The sequence below is a fragment of the Fundulus heteroclitus genome, chromosome 16 (assembly GCF_011125445.2).
Source record: "Fundulus heteroclitus isolate FHET01 chromosome 16, MU-UCD_Fhet_4.1, whole genome shotgun sequence".
NCBI lineage: Eukaryota > Metazoa > Chordata > Actinopteri > Cyprinodontiformes > Fundulidae > Fundulus > Fundulus heteroclitus.
This window is the reverse complement of record NC_046376.1, coordinates 4,793,425-4,815,776: the sequence shown is the minus strand read 5'-3', so window position 1 is coordinate 4,815,776 and position 22,352 is coordinate 4,793,425. Positions and strand designations below refer to the sequence as shown.

The window sequence follows — 22,352 nt, the reverse complement described above, 5'->3', positions numbered from 1 at the left end:
ATATAATAATCTTATATAGTAATATATTATATGCTATCTATATATATATATCTATACTATATCATATATATATATATATATCTATATATATATAATATCCATCCATCCATCCATTTTCCAAACCGCTTTATCCCTCATGGGGTCGCGGGGGTTGCTGGTGCCTATCTCCAGCGTTCATTGGGCGAGAGGCGGGGTTCACCCTGGACAGGTCGCCAGTCTGTCGCAGGGCAACACAGAGACAAACAGGACAAACAACCATTCAAGCACACACTCACACCTAAGGACAATTTGGAGAAGCCAATTAACCTAACAGTCATGTTTTTGGACTGTGGGAGGAAGCCGGAGTACCCGGAGAGAACCCACGCATGCACAGGGAGAACATGCAAACTCCATGCAGAGTTTATATATATATATATATATATATATATATATATATATATATATATATATATATATATATATATATATATATATATATATATATATATTATGCTGTATATTCATGTTATCCTATGTAGGCTACTACACTATTATTAGGCTACCATCAAGGACATGAATGAATTTATAGAGGAAATGAACATTTGCCAGGAAGATGTTTATGCAAAGAAAGAGCTTTATTAAAACAAACACAACTATATACAACGCGAGAATCTGCCCACACATGGCAGGGGACTATCCAAAAACTACAACTCCGTGAACTGTCCGTTTGCCTCCTCGGGGTTGTAGGTAACTGGCGGCGTTCTTTCTGAGGCAGGTCCATTGTGCAGACGCCTGCTGTGCGTGGCTCTGTACTTCGGCGTCGCCTCTAACCGGGACTGCCGCTTCACACAGAGTTCAGAGAGATCCGGCCTACGAAATGACGGCGGCCGTACAATCCATCCAGAGACCCCGCCACAACGCCATCTTCTTCGTCAGACATGAGGTCTACGGTGGCGGACTTCCAGAGTTCCACCTCGTCATCCGCTAGCACACTCTGTCTCGATTCCAGCAGCTGTAAAAAAAAAACCAAATGAATCAGTACTGTGCGATGGGATGCACTGCGTATGGACACAACACATCTATCAATGCACCTGAAAAATAGTCACCAAATAAAGTCTTACCTTCTTTCTTCTCGCTCGACTCCGAGCTGAACCACAGCTTCCGCTCGCAATGAGTTTTCTGGCTGCGTACCGTCCTGCGTACCGTCTCATAATAAGTCTTACAGGCGGCTGGAAAACAATTAAATGAGAGTGGTATGAATAAAAAATCAAACGCAAGTCACAGTAACATTAAACAAGGAAGGAGAAACAGTAAAAATGAGTCACTTACACACAATTTCGTCTTCATCAACATCGTGTAAATCTGGACTTGCAGATATTGCTCCGAGCAAATAGGAGGTCACCGCCTTGCTCCGGTTCATAGCACCTGCAATTTGTCTCTGTGTTTTGAAGACGGCGTACTGCTTCCTATAACAAAAAAATACACTTTAACAAAGCTTGTTCTTTTGCAAGGCTACTAGGCTATTCTTAGCGTTGGTTTTAGGCTAGGCTACTTTTAGCTTAGCTAGCATTCACCGAACATAATCTTACCACAAGCTTGGGATTGTGCACCCGTCTTCTCTTCTTGGAGTAAGTCTCTCCCGCACAGTTGTTTGACTGCAGAGCCGCCAACTTGTCCTCTATGGACAGCAACCTGGAGTTTACCGAAATCTGCAGTTGAGTGAACCGCTCATTCATATCGACAGTATGTTGTACAAGACAGTCCACTTCTTCTTCTTTCGGTTTTTATGGCGGTTGGCAACTAACTTTAATGGTGCATTACCGCCACCAACTGGACTGGAGTGTGGTACTAGAGTCTAACCTCTCCTAATAGGTTGCAAACAAATAAAACAAACAAACATAACGAAACAAACCAATAAAAACAAAACAAAACAAACAAAAAGATCATACTAAATTCTTTTAATTAGTCCTGTATTCCTCAGAAAGCCAATTACATAGTTTACAATCATTTCCCCTGTGTGTCTTTGCAGAATTTCTTCAAGGTTTAGCCTCATCTGTTCTCCTTGTAATTGTAAGAATTGAAAGTCTTTGTCTTTCTTCCTGATATTTATTACAGTGTACAATAACATGCTCTATAGTCTCTGGACTACCACAGAATTCACAGTTGCCATCAGCATGCTTCTTCCTTATTAACAAAGTTTTATTTAGACGTGTGTGTCCATACCTCATTCTAGAAAATACATCCTCCTCCTCCTTGCTTCTGTTTGTATTTCTGCTCTTTCCCACTTTATTCTGAATATTATAGAACTGTCTTCCAGTCTGCCCACCGTCCCATAATGTTTGCCATTTACCCTAATGGAGAGAGGAGACGAAACTTCTGTCATTGCCCCGACAAACCCACAGACGTCTCTGACTGAGGCGTTTCAGTCCTCCATGGAACATCCAGGTAGATCAGTGGTCATCTTCAGCAGCAGCTCATGTTAACTTTCAAAGTAGATATTATCTATCATATGTTACTGGAGCCCACACAGAAAATGTAATTAAGACCTTGAAAGAACCCAGTACATATATTAAAAAGTGTTATTTAAGATAAGATAACATTAGCTAATCCTTTTTTTACCCCACGACGGGGAAATTTATAGGATTAAAGCAACAGGCAGGTGCACACAACACAGACAAAATTACATAAGGATTAAAAGATATAAGAGGTGGATTAGAGAAAAAACACTGAACATTATTATTATTATTATTATTTAATTGTAATAATAAAATAAAAACCACAAAACCCAAAAGGTCAACAGTTTCATGATACATCAAGCTTAGGGACTGGCTAACAGCAGGTCAAAAAAGGCTATATTTTGGCTGCAGTACTTGCTGTTCTCTTATGAAGAAAAGATCAACTAGTGCACTAAATTCAACAGATGGGTTGAAAATATCCAGTATAAAATAAGTGCTACAAATGTTACAACATTTTTGTTCATATGGCAGCAACATTAAAATAAAAGTGCTCTTTACACTACTTTTGAATTAATTCTTGGAGTTTGCGCATACAATGCGATTAATCATGATTAATCGGGCAAATTATGCGATTAATCACGATTAAAAATTTTAATCGTTGCCCAGCCCTACTTTATCATGAATGACCCAACCAAAACTTCTGACTTAAACATTTCCACGCTCTTGGCATTGCTTCAATACCGACTGACTCATATGAGACAGTCCACTGATAGCAATCAGCAGTTTCTTCTCGTCAGTCTGCGGACTGGCTGAAAGTTGTGGATCGTGTCCAAGAGTTGAAGGCGAGTTGAACACGAGACTTGGGGTAAACTCCCCCTGCAACCCTGATTTGCATTTTTATAGCTCACAGCATTTTCATTTACATGTTAAAGCCTAGTTCATTAAACCCAATTTCATTTACTTTATCATGAATGATCCAACCAAAACTTCTGACTTGAACATTTCCACGCTCTTGGCATTGCTTCAATACCGACTGACTCACATGAGACAGTCCACTGATAGCAATCAGCAGTTTCTTCTCGTCAGTCTGCGGACTGGCTCAAAGTTGTGGATCGCGTCCAAGAGTTGAAGGCGAGTTGAACACGACACGTGGGGTAAACTCCCCCTGCAACCCTGATTTGCATTTGTATAGCTCACAGCATTTTCATTTACACATTAAAGCCTCCCCTAGAATTAGGAGGAGGGGGGTCATGGGGGGACAACTGCCACGTCAATTTCTGACAATTCATGGCAGTTTTCGGGGTTGCCTGCAAATGACCGTGAACAGCCATTAACCTGAACTTCCACGACAATCTACAGTGCCGCAAAGTGACGAAAATCACACTTTTAATGCAGTGCCAGGAATGACAAAGTCGAAAGACACACCGTTTTCCATCCAAGAATATAGGGTGTATTCCACGAAATGAGTCAAATCAGGACCGGACGGGTCCCCCTTTTCACTGCCTACCTGTCAAAAAAAATTGATCAATAGCATTGAGCTAGCAGTTTACCAGATCCATGTTTTTCAGAGTTCGGGTGATATGAAGAAAGTGCTCAGAAAGACAAGACATAGCAGTAGAAGCAGGTGAGGGGGTGAAAGCTGGAAAGGAGAGAAAAAACATGACCGACCTCGAAGAGAGAAAGAACAGAAGTTTAAAGCATTATCTGTTTAGAGGTTGTGGTCCAAATTGAGCCTTTCTTGCCAGAAAAATGTTTTCACTTTAAGAAAAAAGAAAATCTGATTGTGACTTTTTTAATGCTTTTCATGATGTCTGAATCAAAAGTGCATTTTGCCTTAAGCCTTTGTGAAATTTGATGTCATAGAAAGTAGATCTGATCCCTGTTCATCTGTTAAAGCTGAAGTTTGGTTGACAGTTTTTACTCTTCACACTCAGGTAAATTATGGTTCATGGCTGATCAGAGATTGGGTTTTAAGTTGTCTGGGATCTTACTGAATGTCCCAAATGAAATGAAATATCTAAGTCATGTGTTGACAGACTGTTTATCAGATGAGGACAATAACCGTCAGGTTAGAATGTTTTATACTCAAGCTAATGTCCTTTCTATGAAATTTTGATATTGTTGTGAAGAAATTATACTACACTTGTTTAGATCATATTGTACCTCACTCTATACGGCACACCAATGGCGAAATCATAAAAAAGCAAGTCTTATAATGATGCATTCAGACTGTTGTTAAAGAAGCCCAGATGAAGCAGTGGCAGTGCACTGCGTGTGTCACCTAATGTCAGCTCTTTGAGGGCTGTTCTAAAGAATCTTATGTATAAATGTATTTGCCGACTAAATGAGTCCAATAACAGATTTATTCTACTGTTATTTAACACTAAATATAGTGCAGTGAGATAAACATCTGTATATTGGAAACATTGGTGTGATTAGGAGTCTTTTTTATGTATTTTCATTTATGTACCTTTATCTTTCTTTCTTTTTCATTTATTGTTTTTATGTGATTTGGACAACAAATCTGTAATAAATCTATCTATTTGTTCCCAAACAGACAGAGTGTGTTTGTCATGTTCACCTTCTTTAAGTTTCATCTGAAAACATTCCTCTTATTTTCCGGTTTGTGCAGTTTTTACCAGCATTGTGTTTCTTACAGGAATGGCTCAAAGTTTTCAAAGATGACCAACACACCAAGCATTTAAGCAAACTGAGGACTAGGAATCAGATTGCACTTGTTTTCCCACATAGCTGCTCTTTTGATGCTTTGACATTTATGCATTAGATGTCCTGCTTTAGTTAAAAGCACAAATGGGCATAAAAATGACTGAGGGCATTGTACAGGGTAGCCTACGTATAAAACAAAAATTAAATATAAATAACAGAACGCTAACAAATTGTGACCAAGCTTGTTCTGCATCAGTGTCCCTGTCGGTTATCTCAGCCAACAAGCTTCCACTAATCAGCGTTCTAAAGAGTCCTTCAAGAGATTATGACATCACGTCCAAAAAAACAAACATTGAAAAAAATACTTAAACATTTAGAACACATAAAATTTAAAGAAACAATTATATTAAACATGAGAACAAAACAAATATACTTTTAGTTTTTTTATATAGTATTTTTTTCACTTTCTCTAAAATGATTTGAAAATTAAATTTATTCACAATCATATTCAATTAGTTAATCGCTGTTGAAAAATTTGTTTATTTCAGTAACTCAGTTGTTTTATGAGTGAAACACTATATATAGATAAATTACACACAGATGGATGTTTTCAATCCTTTTTTTAATATGAGGACTTTCCAGTAAAGCTAAACATATTATATGTAGGATTACTTCAGATCAATAAAAATGTGTTTGATTTATTAAGGCTCTCTCCTTTTGTACAGGTTGTTGTTGTTTGTCTGTCTAAGTATGTCTTGAATTTTATATTTATCTAAAAGCCTTTATTATTGCAATTACGTTATCAATGCGGGTTCTATTTTCCCAGGCTGTAGTGGCAGAGTGGGTAGCAAATAGCCCTGGGTTCAAGTTTGCATGTTTTCCCTGTACATGCGTGGGTTCTCTCCAGGTACTCCGGCTTCTTCCCACAGTCCAAAAACATGACTGTTAGGTTAATTCTCTACTCCTTTAAATTCTCCTTAGGTGTGTGCGTGAATGGTTGGTTGTCCTGTCTGTCTCTGTAGGGAGTACCCTGCCTCTCGCCCACTGACAGCTAGAGTTAGGCACCACAAGGGATAAGAGTGTTTGAAAATGGATGGATGGAGTATTTTTAGAGAGATTATTTATACACTTATTTCTTTCTTTAACTTTCAGAAAAATAAATACTTAAAAGTTTAATTGATTTTACTGACATTTTATGACCTGCTGAATTATAATGTGATTAAATAGGAGAGTATTTCAAGTTGACTGAATTTGGTTGAAATGTAATTGGTTTATAAATAAATAAACATTATTTAGCAAAGGATTTAGGCTCAACGTTTTAAATATAGACATGTTTTTGTGAGATAGACTGCACCCATATGTTGGCAAGGTTCCTGCAAAACACTTCATCATCTGTTCCCCTCTGAGCAGCATTGAAGCTTCCCGATTGCTTATCTTGTATTTTTGCATATTACTGGAAATTCCCTATTTTTATCACAGATTTGAATCGATCAGTCTTTTACAATGAGGGTATTTTTCTCCTACACCTACACACAGGATGCATCAACCTGCACGAACAGTACATGACGTGAGTTACTGGAATGTCGCTGAGCAGGTAACTCAGTGGGTGTAAATAAAAAGCTGTAATATCGGTATGTAAACCAGAGCAGCTCAACTGGAGGAAACCAGCAGCAATGGCGCTCAAACTGATCTGGGTGCCAGCTGTTCTGAGTCTGCTCATAAAAGGTAAGAATCCCTGGAAACAAGAACTACTAACTGAAAGCTGTCTTCTACAATCTTCTGCTGGAGTGTTTCAAAGTTGGTTTAACTTCTGAATTATTTGGGGACTTTTTTCTTTAAACAATTTTATCCTGAAAGTGTGACTAGTTATTTTCCTCCTTCATCTGCTGCACCAGGTAAAGCCTGCTGTTCAGAAAGCTGTTTTAAAAAGTTTAAAAACTTCACCACTTTATAATTAATTTAAAATAGTGTATTGCAATCTGCTCATAGTCTGCTGTAGAGAAATGTTTTTATATGACACCCACAAAAAATCACAAGTGTTTTTTTATTTAATCTGGGGTCATAATCAGCCATATATCCAAAGAGTCAAAGGGTCCAAACTGGAATCAGAACCACAACTGATGGAATTATCAAAAATGTTTAGAGTATTTATTTTTTTTTTTTACTACAAACTGGTGACGAGGTGAACTGAGCCAAAGCATTTAAAGTAATTTTTTCACAAAGTGCTTATGTGTGAGGATTTTCTCAAGCTGTCTTTGCAGGCATTTCTGTAATGATTTAGGAGATGATGAACCCGGTATTCAGCCAGACACAAAAAATAACGATCAACATAATTTATTAAGTGGATGATGAAGGTGGATCGGACTGGTTAACAGGAAAATAGTCCAGAGCTGAGTGAAGAGCAATCATCCAAGCAAAAAACAAAAACGTTGACAGGGAACAGGCAGACTCAAAAAACAGATAACTAAATGAGATCAGGTAGTCAGGCTAAACACAGAATGCTGGAGAGTTCTTACCAAAGGGCTGGAGGACAGGAAAGAGGAACATGAATGAAGTCCTGGCAACAAACAGAAAACTGAGGGAGGTTTAAATGGGCGGGCGGACAAGTAATCAGGGAGGGACTAATTACACATTTCTAGTATTATTGGATCTACAATCTCCGTTTAAGTCTTTTCCTTTGATGCAAAAAAAATCGTTTCAGTTTCAAGTCACATAACTTGAACATTTCCTTGTGGTTTTTACTTGTTCTACTCTTTGTCCCAAGCTAAAGCAGCGCTACCTTAATGTACCCTCTTCTGAGTTCCTGTGATATTAAGCAACGAATTTATGAGACAATTGAGAGGTCTGTCATCTCTCCCCACTGTCTGACCAAAAAACTACTCTTGCAACTTCTTTATGCATTGACCTGGTGACAGTCTCACAGCTCTGTTCTCATTCTCGCAGTAAGACCAACAGCTTTACGGCAGCCCATTGTAAGGCCATTAATAAGGGTTACCAAGTCTGCTTATTGTAAGCAATGACTGGCTTCTTTCTTTTCTGTAGTCTCTCATAAGTTTCGGGAGTTGCAGATTGTGCTTTTTTGGGCTTTTTTTTTTTACCTTGAAGTCGCTTATTTGGGCTACAAAATTATTGATTATAAGCAAGAGAAATAAATAAAAAACATTTCTCTCTCTCTTTACTTTTGGTGGACTGCCACTCCAAAATTATCTAGCAGCTTTACAAGGTGAAACTTTTAACATGGTTCAGAGGTTTTTATTTAAAGATCAAGACAACATTGTAAGAGCTTATATAGTCCAAGACATCCTAATGATGACTCTAGGCAACTATGATATCCTCCTGGATAACAGGTGTCATTACTGAGCAAATAATGCTGATATATGCAACCAAAAAGCTACAGAGCAGTTTATGTTTGTCTGCTTTTTTTAATGCAGTTTTTAAAACAGCTCTGTCAGCATGGCATTTCATTCCTTTCAGTTGTTGGTGAGTCTGCAGATGTGAACAGGTAGAACAGGAAGTCTGGCTTTATTTCCAAGACAACTCAGGTTTAGTGTGTCAGTTGCAAATCCGGTTAGACGTGGCTGGCTTGAAGACACTAAAACTTTTTCTTTCTGTTCAGGACAAAAATTAAAGCAACTTGAAGTAGCAATGCTGCTGTCAAATTTTGAAGAGCTCAGAGCTTTCAAAGATTGACTCAGGTCCACTAACAGCTCACATCTCCTCCTGAGTTAGTTTACACCACAGGCCACAATTATGAATTAAGTGTTTCTGTTAGCAACCAAGAGCATGATGGTGTAAAATAAAACTGATGTCCATTCATTCTCCATTCTCCCTCTCCCTCTCCCTCTCCCTCTCCCTCTCCCTCTCCCTCTCCCTCTCCCTCTCCCTCGTTATACTCAGAGAATCCCAATGTCCCCAGAGGTGAAAATTTCATGTTTGGCATTTTATCCATCCATCCATCGTCTTCCTCTTATCTAGGTTCGGGTCGCGGGGGTAGCAGCTTCAGTAGGGAGGCCCAGACGTCCCTCTCCCCAGCCACTTGGGCCAGCTCCTCCGGGGGAATCCCAAGGCGTTCCCAGGCCAGCCGGGAGACATAGTCCCTCCAGCGTGTCCTGGGTCTTCCCCTGGGCCTCCCCCCGGTGGGACGTGCCCGGAACACCTCACCAGGGAGGCGTCCAGGAGGCATCCTGACCAGATGCCCGAGCCACCTCAACTGGCTCCTCTGGACGTGGAGGAGCAGCGGCTCTACTCTGAGTCCTCCCCGGATGACTGAGCTCCTCACCCTATCTCTAAGGGAGAGCCCAGACACACTACGGAGAAAACTCATTTCGGCCGCTTGTATCCGGGATCTCGTTCTTTCGGTCAGGACTCAAAGCTCGTGACCATAGATGAGGGTAGGAACTTAGATCGACCGCCGCACCAATCCGCCAGTCGACCTCCTGCTCCATCTTCCCCTCATTTGTGAACAAGACCCCAGGATACTTTTTTTTTTCAACAATATTTTAATTGTATTTTTTACACATGTATATGCCATATAACCAATACAATCAACAACGCCCTCTTAGACACATGTCGGCATAAATTCCTTTAAGTATACAGAAGATAACAGTCCATTGCTGAGGCTCCCTTGTTTAACCTTATGGTCCGACATTAATCTTGTCTTTAGCTGGCTTCTTCATCTTGAGACAAATCCACTCCTTCAACAAAATTCCAGAAGGGTCTGCAAATGTTTTCAAATAATTTGCTTTTCCCTTTTTCGAGATATGTTATGCGTTCCGGAGGTAAAGTCTTAAGCATTTGCCTGATCCATTGTTTGATACCTGGTTATGTTGTTTTCTTCCAGAAAAGTTCCAGAATCAGTCTTTTAGCTTGTAGTAGACAATATATAATGTAGTAGACAATTTATTATCTATAAATAATTGCTCACATTTGGTAAACAAAGTACTTTTTGGATACAAACCTAAAATCAGTAAAACCGGATCTAGTGCAAAATCCTTTGAGACAAGATGTTCTAAAGTTTTTGTTTTTTTTTGCTCTCCAGATATAATGAAACAAAGTCACTTTTTCATCTAAACATTTTGTGCACATATCTGGTATATTAGGATTGTACCGATTTAAATTGACTGGTGTAATATAGATTTGCATTAACCATTTGTATTGCAGTATCCTTAAGCGTGAGTAAACTGTTTGTTTCTGAGCCCTTGTACAGACAGACTGCCAATCCTCCAGTGGCAGGTTTACTCCTAAGTCTAATCTACAGGCTTCTAGTTTCAGTGTTGAATCCTCTGGGGAATTCAAAACCAAAAAGTTTTAGAATTCTGAAATCGCACCTTTACTTGTGCTACCTTTGCAAGCAATTTCTTTTAGTTAGGATTTCGTTGGCTTGGATAAATCTTTGTTTTGTTTTTTTGTCCTAATGTAGCTTCTGAGCTGCAGGTATATAAAGAAGTATTTTATATTTCTATACAATTTCTGCCTGAATTCTTCAATCGACATTATGTAAGCTGAATTTGCTTGATATAAATCATGAATTCTATCTATTCCCTTTGTGGCCCATTGTTTAAATATAGAGTCTGCTTTTCCAGGAGTAAAATCTTGGTTTCCCCATAATGGAGTAAATTGTGATAGTATAACTGGTTCTTTTAATGATTGAACTTTATTGATCTCACAATGGAGAAATTCACTTCTGCATCTTAACCCATCCCCTTGAGCAGCAGTGGGCTGCCATTGTGCGGCACCTGGGGAGCAATCGGGGTTAAGGGTCTTGCTCAGGGACCCGGAATGGCAGCTTGTGGAAGTTGAACTCAGAACCTCTGGGACCGAAGCTCTGTGCTCCACTAGGCCACCACTCCCCCTTTTGTGAATTTCTGTACATCATACAATATTCTGATTATGTTTGTAACAATAGGATTAATCGTTTTTCTCAACAGTCTTGGGACTGAATCAGAAAAACCTTTATAAACGTAAGGGCGGACTTACTGAGTTAGATTCTATTTCTGACCATTGGGAAGCGTTCCCTGGCATTAAAGTAATATCTAATAGTCCTAAGTTGGGCAGCCCAGTAATACCACTTCATATTTGGACACCCTAGTCCTCCCTTTTTGTGAGGTAAATGTAAGAGCGACATTCTAACCCTGGGACATTTATTTTGCCATAAAAACCCAACAATTAATTTCCTAAAATTATCAAAACAATTTGAAGGGGGCGGCAGGGGGACATTCTGAAAAATATACACTACTTTTGGAAGTATATTCATTTTGTAGGTGTTGATCCTGCCAATCAGTGATAGGGGGATGGGCATCCATCTATTGATATTTTCAGTGATTTCTTTTGTTAAACATTCATAGTTCTTGTTTACAATCATATCTAGATTTGAAAATATTTGAATTGGGGACCACCAATTGGGGACCACCACCCCAGTCTCCCAATCCAGGGGAACTGCCCCCGATGTCCATGCAATATTGCAGTCACGTTAACCAACACAGCCCCACAACATCCAGAGCCTTAAGGTACTCAGGGTGAATCTCATCCACCCCCGGGGCCTTGCCACCAATGAGCTTTTTAATCACCTCGGTGACCTAAGCAACAGAGATGGGTGAACCTGACCCAAACTCCCCACGCTCTGCTTTCTCAATGGAAGACGTGTTGGTGGGATTAAGGAGGTCTTCGAAGTATTCTGCCCACCGACACACAACTTCCCGAGTCAAGGTAAGCGGCACACCACCCCCACAATAAACAGTGTTGGTACTGCACTGCTTCCCCCTCCTGATACGCCGGATAGTGGACCAGAATCGCTTCGAAGCCGTATGGAAGTCTTTCTCCATGGCCTCTCAGAACTCTTCCCATGCTCAAGTTTTTGCCTCAGCAACCAGTCGAGCCGCCTGCTGCGTTGACTGCCGGTATATATCAGCTGCTTCCAGAGTCCCACAGGCCAAAAAAGCCAGATAGGACTCCTTCTGCAGCTTGACAGCTTCCCTCACCGCTGGTGTCCACCAGCGTGTTCGAGGGTTGCCGCCGCGACATGCACCAACAACCTTGTGGCCACAGCTCCAACTAGCCGCCTCGACAATAGAGGCGCAGAACATGGTCCACTCAGACTCATTGTGCCCCTCCTCCCTCGGGACGTGTTCAGTCAGGGAGAAAAGCAAATATTGATTATTTTAAATACAGTTGGATTACAAACTTAAACTAATGATGTTTCAGTTAACAGTTTAACTTGAACAGCTAAAGGCAAATTCTAAACAAATGTAATTTTAACCTTGATTTAAAAGAACTCAGGCTTTCAGCACTTTTACAGTTTCTGGAACTTTGTTCCAGATAAATGGAGCATAAGAATTAAATGATGCTTCTCCGTATTTGGTTCTGGTTCTAGGTACGCAGAGCAGGCTGGAGCCAGAAGACCTGAGTGGTCTGGATGGCTGATACACTGATAACAACTCAGGGATGTATTTAGGTCCTAAGCCATTCAGTGATTTATAGACTAATAGGAGCATTTTAAAGTCTATTCTCTGAGATAAAGGGAGCCAGTGTAAGGACTTTACAACTGGGGTGACGTGCTCTACTTTCTTAGTCTCAGTGAAGACGTGGGGAAGCAGCGTTCTGGAACAGCTGCACTGGTCTGATCCACCTTTTTGGCAGACCTGTAAAAGAGATCTGTGCTAACTCTTAATCATTCCTCTATTGTTCCAAAAATTATTTCTTCAGTTTTGTTTTTATTCAATTGAAGAAAATGTTGGCACATACATGCATTGATTTCTTCTAAGCATTTCCTCAGTTCTTTAATGGGTTCATAGTCACCTGGTGATAATGTGATGTAGAGCTGTGTGTCGTCTGCATAGTTATGGTAACAGATATTGTTTTTGTGATCTGAGCTAGAGGGAACATGTAGATACTGAATAGGAGGGGACCCATTTGGGACCCCCACATGTGATTTTCGTCGCCTCTGATGTAAAGTTACCTACTGAAAACAAAAAGTCCATGAATTTTTAAGAAGGATTTAAACCAGTCGAGTGCTGTACTAGAAAGGCCGACCCAGTTTTCCAGGTACTCTAAGAGAATGGAGTAATCGACAGTATGGGATGCTGCTCTGAGATCCAACAGAACCAGCACAGTGGTTCTTCCACAGTCTGCATTTATATGGATGTCAGTAAACACCTTGACCAGGGCGTTCTCTGTACTGTGGTGATCACGGAAACATGACTGGAAAACATCAAAGCGGTTGGTCATTGTTGAAAAGGTGTTTACCTGTTGTTTTTTTAATAATCTTACAGGTAAAATGGAGGTTTGAGATGCTATCTTTAGAGACTGGGAAACTTACACGAAGGATATTTTAATTCTATTCTCATCTATTGTTTGGTTAAAAAATTGTCGCCGAAGGATATATTTAAACATTTATAATCATTAGTTCATGCATAGTTCTCTTTCATTTTTCAGAGAGTGACTCACAGCTGTCAGGTAAGTCAAATCTTCCCTGCAAATTTATAAATGAAACCAGTCTTCCTACTCTTACTCTTTAGAGAGATTTACTATTGTTAGGGTGTGGGTGGGTTATAGAGAAACCAGATAATCCAGAGGTTTATCTGTTTTTTTGTCTCAGTATGTGGTCAGCCCTCACTCAACACCAGGATTGTTGGAGGAGCGGCAGCTCCATCAGGCAGCTGGCCCTGGCAGGTCAGTCTGCACACCTCATCTGTTCATTTCTGTGGAGGATCTCTGATCAACGACCAGTGGGTGCTGAGTGCTGCTCATTGCTTCCAAGGGTGAGCAACAAAACTACAGAAAACACCTCACCTCACAGCCAGATAGCTGATCTGCTTGATTTTATGTTTTTCTTATCCAGCATAAAAACAAAATTTCATACATATGTGGACAAAAATACCCCTATTCAACAATTACAAACACAACGGGTGCCATAAAACATTGAATAATACTAAATTTAGAGCATGCCCCCTGTGCCCAAAGGTTTGACCAGTAAAGCATGTATCAAGCTTAAAGAAATAAAAGCCTTAAAGGGGCCGTATGTAACTAATTTGGCTTTTATTAAAGTATTGCTTTTATAAATACATACTCTGGCAAAGTCTAACAACATCACATCAAAAATGAAAACGTTCTCATAACTAAAAATAAGTAGCTTACAAATACATATGTTCTGCAAAGACGGAGTTAAGAGAATGCTGCGCTCTGATTCTGACCGAGACATGGCTCAACTCAACAATCCCAGACCAAGACGTTAGCCTGGACAGGCTAGCCACTTTCCGCGCCGACAAGAATAAAGAGCTCAGCGGTAAGACCCGAGGAGGCGGACTCTGCGTTTACATCAATAACACCTTGTGTAAAAATGCTAGAATAATCAAAAGTTTTTGCTCTCCGGACATCGAGACCCTGATTATTAGCTGCAGACCTTTTTATCTGCCTAAAGAGTTGAATGTGTTTATTATAACAGTGGTGTATGTTCCTCCGAGAGCTAATACAAAAGAGGCCATGAGTGTTCTATACTGGACTATCTCTGAGCTGCAATCTGCACATACAGAAGGCGTTTTCATCATTGCTGGGGATTTTAACCAGGCAAATATGAAAACTGTTCTCCCTCATTTCTACCAACAGGTGGATTTTGCAACTCGGGGAGAGAACAGTCTAGACTTAGTTTATACAAATATCAAAGGCGCATCCAAGGCAGCCCCCCGCCCCCACCTGGGCTCTTCAGACCATCTCTCTGTTATGCTAACTCCTGCATACAGGGCCCTGCTGATCAGAGCTAAACCTGTAGTGAGGCAGGTGAGGGTGTGGATTGAGGGAGCAATGGAGGCACTCCAGGACTGTTTTATGTGCTCTGACTGGGACATGTTCAAAGCTGCAGCAACTTATGAGGACAAGATTGACATTGATGAGTACGCCATGACTGTGTCAGCCTACATCAACAAATGCATTGAGGACGTCAGCACCACAAAGACCATCATCACCCGAGCGGATCAACGACCCTGGATCACTGAGGAGGTTCGTCAAGCGCTAAAAGCACGGAACTCAGCCTTCAAGTCTGGTGACAAGGAGGCACTGAGGACATCGAGAGCCAACTTGAACCGTGCCATCAGGTTAGCAAAGTGGAACCACAATCAGTAAATCCAGGAGCTTTTCCATGACGCCAGCAACACCAGGAGCATGTGGAAAGGCATACGGGCGATCACCGAATACAACACTCCCTCCCCCCCCCCCGGTGGGTGAAGTTGATGCTTACTTCCATAATAGCCTAAATAACTTCTTTGGGAGGTTTGAGGCATTAAACAGCACTCCAGCAGTGAAAGCTGTATCCCATCAGGAAGAGGAGGTCCTCCGCCTTGACACTGCCGACGTGTGGAAGACTCTAAGGAGAGTCAACCCGCGGAAGGCCCCAGGTCCCGACAACATACCTGGGCAGGTGCTCAAGGAGTGTGCAGGTCAGCTGGCTGGTGTCCTCACAGGCATTTTTAACACCTCGCTGGTCCGAGCCACAGTACCAGCATGCTTCAAGTCTGTCTCCATCATTCCGGTGCCGAAGAAACCTCAAGTCACCTGTTTCAACGGCTACCGGCCTGTTGCACTGACTCCTGTCATGATGAAGTGCTTTGAAAGGCTGGTAAAAGAACACATTGTGTCCAGTCTCCCCCCAACATTCGACCCGTTCCAGTTTGCCTACCGACGGAACCGCTCCACTGAGAACGCCATCTCCTCTGCTCTTCACCTGAGCCTGGCACACCTGGAGGAGAAGAACACGCACGTGCGGATCCTGTTCCTGGACTTCAGTTCAGCATTTAACACCATCATCCCACAGCATCTGGTGGGAAAACAGGAATATCTGGGCTTCAGCACACCCCTTCGCAACTGGCTGCTAGACTTCCTCACCAACAGACCTCAGTCAGTCCGGGTCGGTCAGAACACCTTAGACTTAGACTTAGACTTAGACTTTCTTTATTGTCATTTTGTATACACCGAGTGCATACAGAACGAAATTTCGTTTTCACACAGCTCAGAAAGATTGCAGTAATATTGCAGTAACTCTACAGGATACCTGACAGTGAATTACAGTACGGGATAAAGTGCAGTGATAAATCGCAATCACTTACAGGATAGATTGCAATTGATTTCCGAGGCTGATGTCATCACCCTCAGCATGGGCTACCCTCAGGGCTGCGTCCTGAGCCCCCTGCTGTTCACCCTGATGACACACGACTGTGCTCCCAGGTTCACCACCAATCACATTGTGAAGTTTGCTGACGACACAACGGTGGTGGGCCTGATCAGAGACGACAACGACCAGGACTACAGAGAGGAGGTGAAGCAGCTGGTGGGCTGGTGCAGAGAAGACAGCCTGATCCTGAACGTGGAGAAGACAAAGGAGATCATCGTCGACTTCAGGAAGAACCAGCCTCACCACGCTCCACTGCTTATCAACAGCTCAGCTGTGGAGGTGGTCGGCAGCACCAAGTTCCTGGGGGTGCACATCACGGACAACCTCAGCTGGTCTGTGAACACCACGTCACTGGTGAAGAGGGCACAGAAGTGATTGTACTTCCTGAGGAGGATGAGGAGAGCCCACCTGCCCCCGCCCATCCTCACGACTTTCTACAGAAGCACCATGGAGAGCATTCTGACCAGCTGTCTCTATGTGTGGTGTGGAGGCTGCAGTGCCTCCGACTGGAAGAACATGAGGACAGTGGTGAGGACAGCAGAAGGGATCATCGGGGCTCCTCTTCCTTCCATAAAAACGTTTCATCTCAGCACTGCGTGTCCCGAGCCCGTAACATCATCAGGGACCCCTCACACCCCCAACATGGACTGTTTTCCCTGCTGCCCCCTGGAAAGAGGTTCCGCAGCATCCGCTGCAGGTCCTACAGGTTCTACAAAAGCGTTTTCCCTGCTGCCATCAGACTGTTGAACTGCTGCTGAACTGCTGAACTATAACCCATAAACTCAGCACAACATTCGCATATTCGCACATTTTGCATCATTGCATCTACATCTAGCATTACAAATGCTGCCGAACTCTTAGTTTTTAAAAGCATTCTTGCACAAATGCCCTTTGCACAATCAAATTATGTACATACAAATGTTTTTTTTTAAATACTCACCTGTACACTGTGACTTTCTCCTGCATTGTTTACCTTTCAATTGTTTTACTTTTAAATCAGTGCTGCACCTTATACTGTATTTTAAATCTACGGTAAATTACAAGCTGTATTCTTGCACAAATGCCCTTGCACAATCAATTCTGCACATACAAAAGGTTTTAAAAATACTTACCTGTACACTGTGACTTCTCCTGCATTGTCTACATTTAAATTGTTTACTTTTAAATCACTGCTGCACCATATACTGTAATTAAATTTTTACTGTAATTTTACAAGCTGTATGCAACGAAATTTCGTTCTGTACGCACTCAAAATGATGTGCATACAAAATGACAAATAAAGTTGTCTAAGTCTAAGGTTTAGGTGCACCCACTGGGAGACACCATGCTGCCTCGCCATTTCTGATTTCAGTAGGCGAAAGGAGACTAACTTGTCAGCCATACGCATTTCCCCATATCTTTCTTCTATATGAGGACATGTCGGTGGAGGAAGAGTAGGAAACAAGCAAAGATGATCATGTTTCATTCTATTTGCCATTTTTTTCTGAAATGGAGGACCATCCATGCTCTTTGCTCAGCAAGAGGGAAGCGAAAGTAACCAAGAAAAGAAAAAGAAGTAATAACTGGGAGAGAACTAGAGTCTAATTGGCACAGCTAGTATTACCAGGTGAAGATAATTCTTGAGGGAGTGGAGATTTAAACCAGATGTGGAGGACCATAGCTGTTTGCTGTAGCTAATACATAGAGGACATGTTTACATTGTTACATTTATGATACTCCACGGCTTCTGTAGTAGCGATTACGAGCTTAATGGGAGGATCGTTTGTAATTCATTTAGCGCACTTCTAGATGGTGCTCCAGTGAGAAAATCTTATCCACTGGGGCTTTAAAGGTATACTATTCAACCGGGGTTGATTTTCCAGCGAGGCTCCCCCCAGAGGGCGAAAGTAACAGTGCACTGTCGTAAAGATGCTCAGCTGTTCTGGTTTCTCCGTCAAGCCAGGCGCGGTTGTTTTGAGCTTAGCAGACAGGCGAACGCAACGAAAAGTGGAAAAAACGGCAGTAAAAACAATGATTAACACAGTGAAGGTATGAACATCAAGCTTCCTGCAGCGCTATCCTGGGAAGCGGCCGCGGCGGCCTTCTCGCCAAGCTGCGCCGCGCCACCGCCGCCGCGGTAGCGTCTCGCCAACATAAAAAAAAAAAAATTTAAAAATAATAATAATAATAATAATAATAATAATAATAATAATAATAATAATAATAATAAAACTCGATATGCTTGCATGTTTATTTGACGTTAACACGCGGTTCTTTGTTGTTGCTTTCGCGCGTGCATATAGTGAATGGCAGGGCAAAAACACATAAAGTTCTCGCCGTAAAGCGAGACTTCTGTGTGTGCGGGCCGTGAGCTCTTGCAATTGCAAGTGTGGTATTTCCCCCACAGACCCCCAGGGCGGCCGAGAAAACCTTTGTTTGACCTGAAATTACTCATTTAATCATCCAAAATGGTATGGAACACATTAATTAACTGAAAAATGTTGCATAGTATGCCTTTAAAGCTTGGCACTAGTGCTGCTCCATTTCTGCAAGAAACCGAAAATAATCAAAAGTGCCTTTGGTGGAGAAAAATCACCTCAGAACATAAAGAATGAGTTCAGAGCCTGGTCTGTGTCTGGATTTTGATTCATAAGAGCTAAAGCTAACAAAACTAACCTATAGCAGATAGCCTCACGCAAATACTGTAACAAGTCACGGGCCTCTATCATCTCACTCAGTGGTGTGGCAAGACATTTTGGGAGGCAGGTGCTCAAGTAAAGAAAAAGGGCACCTTATGTAGCATCAGCACATAAGAAGCTGTCAGCTGTCAGCTGCCTTTGTAGTATGACATTTATTCGGCACAGCTTGAACATCACGCATATTATACCTATTTTTAATTAATAGCCATATGTTGTCTGATGCAGATTTTTAATCATGTTCAACACTACAGGTTGGTTTCCCAAACAATCAAACAGCAGAACTAAGCCTACATGCCTCCCATTTAATGAACTTTATGACAGGAATTTTCAATCGTCAATATTCAGCTCATTTGGCCTAAAATGTGTTTAAATGAAATGTTTTACAGACAGAGCTAAAGTCGTGGGGACAATCATAGCAAAAATAATAACACTATCTAATGATATATTTAAATCAAAAAATTATTTCTAATTTAAGTGGTAAATTTTAAATGTTCTCTGGGCACCTGGTGACAGTGGCCTTAGCAGACGTAGCAGGAAGGTATCCTCCGCTAGCTTAGATACATGAGAAAAAAGTGAAATTTAAACTTTTTCATTTGAGGTTTAGGAAGCAAATGCACAGGTTTTGCTTGTTAACTGGAACGTTAAACGGGCTTCCACCAGGGGCAGGGATCTAATACAGTGGGGAAGAGGAGAGGCTAGGGGAGGAGGAGGCACTGCTGCTGCTGCAACTGCACCACCACATGCCTGTCCACTTGTATGAAGTGCCAAAGCGGCCAAAAGCTGGACGAAACATTTAGTAAACTATGGTGATCATGATTTTATATTGTTTTTGGATTTACAGCATGAACATCTATTTATTTCTGAAACACAAACATTTTGACTTTGGCAAAACCTTTTCATATACAATCCACATGCTCCATTCAGACATTAACAATTGTGTTTCTGTAGGGAAGGGAACATGACCTAGATTTAAAATAAAAAGTCAGTGACAAGGATATACTGCTGCGCTTAGCCTGTTCATCACAGAATCTCCAATTATTGGGGTTTCCAATCAGAATATCAATACAAGTACATTAGCTGAGAAACTAGCTGAGAAAACCAGAAAATATACCAAAAAAGCACCAGCTCACACTTCTGATCCAAACAATGAATCAAACCTCAAGGCTGAATCAAAATTTTGAAAGTTGTAAAACAAATATATTCAAATCAATTTTATTCACGTATACAATTCACAATTTGTTGTCTCAAGGCTCTTTCCAAAGTTAAGTCAATCAAACCCTCCAGACAACTTGGTTAGAAGGTTTTCTCTCTGGGTAAACCCAGCAGATTGCATCAAGTCATTGACTTGCAGCTTTCACTCCTCCTGAGGAGCATGGAGCCACAGTGGACAGTCGCTGGCAGTGAGTCGTTGACTTCTCAGCAATCCTCCATACCGAGCATGGATATAATGAGTATTTACACAGTTCTCAATCCTACCATGTACTTGTCAAATGGAGAGGTTTGAATGTCTCCTACAAAAGAGCAAGCAAAAGTGTCAAACTAAGAATTGACAAATAACATTAATAAATGTAAATTGTTAAACAGCTGGTTACAGTGAGACCAAAGTCTTTAAAGGAGGACAATCATGACAAAAAAAAGACTTTATCAAGATTTTTTTCAGCATACATATTCATTACCTATACCTGGAAAAATTATTGAGAAAATTACTGTAACCTCATCTAGAGAAATAAACATCAAAAAGGATATACAGTAACATTTATGAAGATAGAGAAATTAAAGTTATTATATTTTAGAGTAATGTATTGTGTTTTAACACTTAAATGGTGTCATGGTAGAGTTTTGACTTAGCTTTCTGTTTAATATTATATTTCAGTTTTCATCTCTTTTAGGTTATAGTTATGATTTGACCTTTATTTCTGTTAGTCTTAGCTCCTCCCTTCCCCTCACTTAAGCTTCCCCTTCACTCCCTTTGCAGTCAGTCACACCTGTTGGTAATTATTCAGTCAGATGCATGTCACCTGCCAGTCTCCCTATTTAAGCCTCCCTCTGTCTCACTCTTGTGCCGGTCCAACTTCAGTCACCACCTCTCCATGCCAGTCCCCGTTTTGCCTTTGAAGATTTGTTGCTCTAGTGTTAAGAGAACTGCTAACCTGACTAGCCGCCCAGGAGATGCGCTGCTCTGAGCCACAGTGTCTCCTGAGAACTGCTAACTCGTACCACTGTGCTACCTGGCCACTTTGATCTTTATGGACTCTAGCTCCGGGCTGTCAGATTGCATCAGTTTATAAATGTCATGCCCATCAACACCTACATCTTTGATCCTCTGCAACCCAGACCCTCCGGACTTCATCACCATGTAATAAAACTCTTAAACCTTCAGTCCCGTGTGCGCGTCTTGAGTACACCGGAAAACAATCATGACAAATGGTTTCAGTTTTAAAAAAAAACAGCCATAGAATTTGGTTTCTCTCCTCACTCTGTCAGTAAAGTGGGATGATTTGAGTTCCTGTTAAAATATGACTTTGACATTCCTAAATTACCCATCAAATTATATGCTTTTCACAAGCATAAAAAAATAGTAAATATATTTGAATTTGTATTTGAATATAGTATACAAATTGGGAAGCAACTGTATGTTCATGGAAAACTAGTTGGGGGAAAAATGGAATATAACATTGTCATATGTTGTCATGTTGTTGATTATAATGGTCAGAAATCCATTTTATTTTATTTTGTTAAACTTTCATCCAATTTGGGTATTTAAGGAGTCATATTATTTGGAGAAAATTTCAGAACTGAATAAAACAACCCTATGTATACTTTTATTTGCGGTAAAAAAATAAAACAAAAAAATACAACTAGAGAATCACAAAAAAGAACTGAAATATTTTTTTGTCAAACAGTGGGAAATGTGTCCTCTGAAAACCGCAAAGGACAATATAAGCATGCAGATACACACAAAAGAAAAGCTAAAAATATAAATAAAACACTGTACAGTTTATAAATTTTGGATTTTTTTCTTTTCTTTTTTTTTTTTTTTTACAAAAATTAGCACTTTCACTTCTTTCACTGAAATAAAAGATGTGAAGAACAGCCAAACTAGGTGTGACTAACTCGGTCGTACTCACAGTTCCCCTTGATTGGTCTTGCATGTTCCCGCTTTGGGCCGTTTTGGCGCTTTATACACTTGACTGCTCTGCACAAGGCATGGAGGTAGTTCTTATCAGGCAAATTTACAGAAAATGTGGTGCACTGATAAAATAAGCTTTTAAATTCAGAAACGTTACTTCGCCACATGCTGTACATGTGACAAACACACATTTCATAAAATAAAAAAAGAAGGAAAAAAAATTCAGGAGGGCACTTTTTTGTACAGAGCAAATAGGGCAGGTGGTCCAACCCCACCTCGGGTCT

At 40.9% G+C, this 22,352-nt stretch overlaps 1 protein-coding gene across 2 annotated transcripts in view; it reads left to right on the top strand.

The window, feature by feature from the left end:
- Positions 1-6,757: 6,757 nt before the first annotated feature.
- The window catches only part of LOC105923620 (transmembrane protease serine 9), a 283,180-nt gene continuing 267,585 nt past the window's right edge, over positions 6,758-22,352 (top strand). For both annotated transcript variants that reach the window (XM_036148753.1, XM_036148752.1), the window contains exons 1-3: positions 6,758-6,827; positions 13,533-13,553; positions 13,696-13,858. In XM_036148753.1, the coding sequence (XP_036004646.1) occupies positions 6,776-6,827; positions 13,533-13,553; positions 13,696-13,858 (236 nt within the window). In that variant the 5' untranslated portion in view covers positions 6,758-6,775. The remainder of the gene's footprint in view (positions 6,828-13,532; positions 13,554-13,695; positions 13,859-22,352) is intronic.